The sequence below is a fragment of the Centruroides sculpturatus genome, unplaced genomic scaffold (assembly GCF_000671375.1).
Source record: "Centruroides sculpturatus isolate CEXI.00-Female unplaced genomic scaffold, Cexi_2.0 scaffold1020, whole genome shotgun sequence".
In the NCBI taxonomy this organism is placed as follows: domain Eukaryota; kingdom Metazoa; phylum Arthropoda; class Arachnida; order Scorpiones; family Buthidae; genus Centruroides; species Centruroides sculpturatus.
Genome location: NW_019385298.1, coordinates 70,052 through 75,925, shown reverse-complemented (window position 1 = coordinate 75,925; position 5,874 = coordinate 70,052). Strand labels below are relative to the sequence as shown.

The 5,874-nt window shown below is 32.4% G+C and overlaps 1 protein-coding gene across 1 annotated transcript in view; it reads right to left on the bottom strand.

Annotated features, from left to right (window-relative positions):
• Positions 1-1,660, bottom strand: part of LOC111637329 (mitochondrial inner membrane protein COX18-like) — a 21,852-nt gene extending 20,192 nt beyond the window's left edge. The window contains exon 1 of the mRNA XM_023382808.1: positions 814-1,660. Within this exon, the coding sequence (XP_023238576.1) occupies positions 814-1,317 (504 nt within the window). The 5' untranslated portion in view covers positions 1,318-1,660. The remainder of the gene's footprint in view (positions 1-813) is intronic.
• Positions 1,661-5,874: the final 4,214 nt, after the last annotated feature.

Below are 5,874 nucleotides of genomic sequence, written 5' to 3'. Positions count from 1 at the left end.
GCCCCCTTGTGGGCGCTGGAGGCTTTCAGGGGGGCAGTAGAAGGCTCAAAGAGAATTGGGGGGCGTTAAGGAAATATAGAGGGGCGACGGCAGACAAATTCTATATATAAAAATTCGACGGAATATATATAAAATGTTGACATTTTATATATTTTTTATTTTTTATTGAAGGTCACAACTTGAATATTTCTAACACATTGACTTTTATTTTAGCTCAGCGTTTCTCAAAGTAAGCAATAACGCCCCCTTCTGGGCGATGAATAGATCTAGGGGGCGCTGGAGGAGGGTATTGAATGGTGACCGAAGGTAAAATTGGGGCTGATCAGAGGAAACATTGCATTTAATGGTTTCCAGATGATGAGAACAATGTACAGTTAGGGCACAAAGTGTGAGATTCATAGAAAAGTTTTCCTAAGAATATTTCCAATCCTTTTCTCACACAAGAGAAAATGAATTAGGGGGCATTGGGTATAACTTTATGGAACAAAGGGGGCGGTGGATCGAAAAAGTTTGAGAATCACTGGTTTAAACATATCTATAATGTCCTCTTTTTCAGAACAGTTTGTCCTCCACTTATAATTTTTCATCTGGTAAGTTAACATGTGAGGCAAATTTTATAGATCATCTAGATATTTTACATTCCTGAATTCATTGCTTTTGTTCATCCAGGAATAACAAACATCCTGCTGCAGCTTATAACCCTAATAAGATACTGATTTTTGTTTTAGCAGACCTATTTTACTCTTAAAATTAATTAAAGACTTAAATTTATATTTTATAATAAATCTTTAAATTACATAAAATTTAACTTACATTTTTCTTAAATTGTATTTTGGCAACTTTTTCATCCCATTTAAACATCTTTACTGCTAGATCTACTTCCTTCTTTAGTGCTACAGAAAGATTTTTAATTTCTGGTAATAAATTTTCATATCTGGCTAAAATATATTGCTGATAAACAACTAACGGAAACAACACGAGTCTAAGAGTAACAGTCGTAGAAAGTAAAGTCATCCACCACGGCATTCCGGAGTGCAAATGTATCCACTCCAATAGTTCCTGTGCCATTTCCACCGGTTTTGAAGTCGCAACAGACGTAACGAGAGGTGCCATAGAAAATTTCCGATACTGAGTGTAACTGCAAATTACATTCATTCTACATCTTGTATTTTCATAATTAATACATGAATGAAATCCATTCACACGATTTACTGCTGGAAAAGTTGCAACAGTACTTTTATGCAAAAAATATGAATTCCTCATAAAATATGAAGCAGAGTTTTCAACAGGATTATTTAAACATCTAAACCAAAACATATTATTATTATTGGCAAGAAAATAAACTGGAAAATTAAAAATGGCCTTCAATACTAATAAACAGTTCAAACATTATCTGAAGATTGAGAATTTAACGTTTGAACTTATCACATACTGAATTATTAAGGAATTCATTCATTTATTTACAGTAACTTGATGTGATTCTAATTGAATAAAATGATTTATTAAATTTTTATGTAACACAGTAATGAAATCGCCATTTATAAAATTTACACGTATAGAATGTTAATAACAAATTATAAATAAAGAATTTTTATCTATTTAGACTTATAGCAACTTTTGATTTCTCCCGGCCATAGAAATCAACAAACATCCACTTCCCCACGCTTTCGTTTACAAACGCCCTCGTGTGGTGGTAATAAATTTAAATATTATTTTTAATGAAAAATATTTTATATTTTAAAATGTATTTCATATTAATGTTTAATGTTTATTATATGTACTTTTGAATAAACGCTCAATATAAATAAAAATTTACTGTTTATTAAGCTTTTAAAGTGTTAATGTTATTTAATAAATATTCACGTTATATGTTTTTTCCTGTTCTTTTAACTCTCTCTGTTCTGTGGGCACTAAGAACGCTTCTTTTAGCAAGCCCATGGGTTTAGCCATGCTCATACAATGGGGCAACCAAATATAAGATACGGGCGCTACTAATCCTGACGGATCATCTGAAAAATTATTGGTGTTTTTCGACCTGTCCGGGTCTAATCTTGGGTCTCCAGAGCGGCCTGCTAACTTTATCACTCTGTCATCAGACCATTTGCTGTATTAAGATGTGTTCATAAAGTCGAACGAGTTACACGAGAATGATGTCATCGTTATTTTTATTTTCACTGGACATTTTAACCGATTCAACAATCTATTTAAGAAACAGCCAGTTTACAACAAACTGGCTGCTTCTAAAATCGAAGTTACGAATGTTGCTAATGTAGTCTTATCCGAATAGTTTTTTTCTCACTTCAGGTGAACAGTTATTTATGTCATTCAGCTTTTAATCCACAATTTATATGTTTGAATGGATTTAGAAACGTCAGCATTGTCGGATGCCATTTTTTTCACGATATAAACTAACTCATTCGTTCGTAAATTTCTTTAGAATTTAATTTGAAAATTCATCAGAATACATCATGTGCATTGAGCTGAATTAGTATTTTATGACCAACTCTTTAGTAATTCACTAGAGCAAACTGACACATTAGGGTTCGTGAAGTCACAAAAGCAAATTGGCAAATTGGGATTTTTCTAATTAAATGGAAAACAACTGGAAAAACAAGGTGGTTAAGACTCTTTTTTATACTCTTTCCGCCCTGTGGCACTAAGAAGGCCTCTTATAGCAGACTCATTATGGGTTCGGCCAGGCCCACAATGGGGCGACCGGGTGGTGAGAGACGGGGCCCGACATGAACGGACGGACCACCCCCGAAAAATTCCTGGGGACTCCTTGACCCTTCCGGCTTCGATCCGGGTACCCCAGAGCGGTAGACTGCCACCTTGACCGATCGGCCATCCGAACGCTAACTTTTACTGATTGTAATTGTTTTTCGCAACGTTTTCCCAGAATAACAGGCACAAATACCAGTTGAATTATAGAAAATTGTAATATTCAATGTACTGCACTCGGATTATCTAGTATCCCTCTTTTTCTTTTTCTTCCGCTGTGTTACGACGTTGCAGTATCACGTGATATAATGCAGTATGGTGCCTAACGTCTACCTCTAGTAGCAAATTACTTAGTATTAATTATTAAAAATAGCGAATTTATGGTCCTAGTATTTAAGACGATCGTTTGGCTATGAATGACAATAGTTTACGTATACAGTTAAATCTTCAATAATGGTCACTTTTAATCAACGGCCATTTTTTTCGGAAACATTATTAAAAAAAAGTGCGTGCGAAATAACCTTCAAAATAATGGCCAGTGTTAATGTTTTCCTTGGAGGTCGTTGTTAGTGACTGTATTAAATTCAAAAAGAAAACTTAGAAAGTTTAGTATTTATCTCGGAAAAAGCAATATTGAAACTTATGACATAATTGACGAAACTTTTAAAAATGACTGCTCAACCATGTCCTTAAGATAGTAAGGCCCTGTACACACTAGGCGTTTTTCAACGCGCGTTTTAAAGAACCAAGAGTTCTATGTAGCCATACACACTCAAACGCCAAGCGCGCGTTTAACGCGCGTTTATAGATTTTTGTTAAAACGCGCGTTTTGCGGGCACTTTACGGGCGCTTTGAGATATATGTGCTGCCTTATAGCGACGATGGAGGAGCACACACAATCAATTACTTTCTCGTCCATTTCCAAACTGAGCCAGTGCTAAACGCCGAACTAACGCTCGTTGAACTCCGAGCTAACGCGCGTTAGCTCGGCGTTAAACGCGCGTTGAAAAACGCCTAGTGTGTACAGGGCCTAAGTTTTTGAAAGGGAATGAGAATTAAAAGGACAGTCTCGATCTTACGGACTTCAATTTCGAACTTAGAAGAAAATTATCAAAAATCAATGAAATGTGTAAAAACCATTTGTTGATAATTATTTGTAGTAGCCTATTTTTAACTAAAAATGCAGGTTCTGTGTTTATAGTTTTCCTGTCCTTGACGAAATGCATTATAGTTATCGGAAAAATAATGAAATAAACTAATACCAGTTTATAACAAATAAATAAATTAAAATAAGGACATTTTTAAAAAAAAAAAAAAAAGTGAGTAGCCATTTATCAATTCTTTCCTTGGCAATATCATTGCGTGCGACTAAATATCCAGATGACACAATGCGCTGATTGGTCGGCTGAATGACGTCAACCTACTGGAAATGTTGATCAATTAGCCTAAACTTTGTAAGAGTTTTGAGAGCGGGCAGACGTTATAATTATAGACATTTCATCTAAAACTCGATAAAAGGCACTTATTTATAATTTCACTAGCTCTTGTGTGTATTGACATTAATGTTAAAATGATTGAAAAATTTTCAATTAAACTAAATTACGTGACATCAAAGATTTTAATGTTGAGAGAGTTTTAAATATCAACAAGTAACTTTTATCTGTTTTTCATTTCAATAAAGCATTTTTGTACATTTACTATAATAATAAAAAAATCAAAAACAACAAATGTAAATTGCAAATTAAGTTTTTTTTTTACATTCTTTATTAGACAATACAGTATTTTTAAACTTACAAAAACTTGTATTTAATGTTTTATATATATTACAACAGAATATGCTAAGTGGAAATGCAGATTAGTTATATAGTTAATATAATTTAAGATAGTTAATATAATTTTCACCTAAACATAATTCATAGTTTTTAATGCATAATTGTTAAAACATTTTAAATAATAAGTTATTTTTTTCTACAAATTCTCTATTCCATTGGCTTGCTTTTCAAATCAAATCCTGTGGAAACTTAAATATAGACACCGAATATCACTTCACTTTATATTTTTCTACGCAACACAAACAAAAATAACTTACTACGAAAACATTACAGTACAAATGCAACATTACTTTTTTGTTTATTTATTTAATAATCGTTAAATAATTTATACAAGAATTCTATACTTTTAATTTGAAAAATGGTCATACAAATTTGATTAAATATATTTACAGATATACTGTATCTATTATGGAACTGGATAGATGAAATTTCTGTAAATTTGAAAAGTGTTGTTTCTTAACACAGATTTTGAACTGATATTCAAAAGCACAAAATATCTATTGACAGAAAGAACTGTCAATCCTAACTAAAGCATTAAAAAATTTTTTCTGATGAAAGTAACCTACGGAGAATAGACCTATTCTTTATTCAAAATTGTTCAATAACTTTTACATTTAAACTTTATAATTTGTTAAGCAAGATTTGTGAAAATTTCTCTTTCAGAGGTATACAAAACTTAGTTAATTTTATTGTTTCATCTAACTATATTAAATGCGTGTGACAAATTCAAAAAAATATTCCGACTCGTCTTAATTATAAATTTCATCCTTTCTCGAACTTTTTATAAATAATATCTGTAACAAATTATAAATTTTCTGTTATTCATTATCTGTGCACGTATATTTAAATTTAAAACACTAATCGCACTATTAAAATTATCTATTGTGTATGATTTGGTTCAGAGGTACTGTACTGTACATAAAGATCAAGTACGAGGGCTGTTCGGAAAGTTCGCGGCCTGAAATAGAACAACAAACAAAATAATGTTAAAACTTTTTTATTTTTCATTGTAGTCTTCTTTGTTAGCAATGCACTTATTTCAGCGATGTTCTAGCTTTTTTATGCCATTACAATAGGTCGATTTGTCAAGGTGTGCAAAATACTCGTTTACTTCAGAGATGACTTTGTCATTTGAGTGGAATCTCTTTCCAACCAAGAATTATTTTAAATTTGGAAAAAGGTGGAAGTCACTGGGGCCAAATCAGGTGAGTACAGTGAATGTGGAACTAATTTTTGGAAGTTAAGTTCGTTTATTTTTTGTTCAGTGATTCTGGCATTATCGTGGTGAAACAGAACCTTCTTCTTCAAGTGTGGCCTCTTC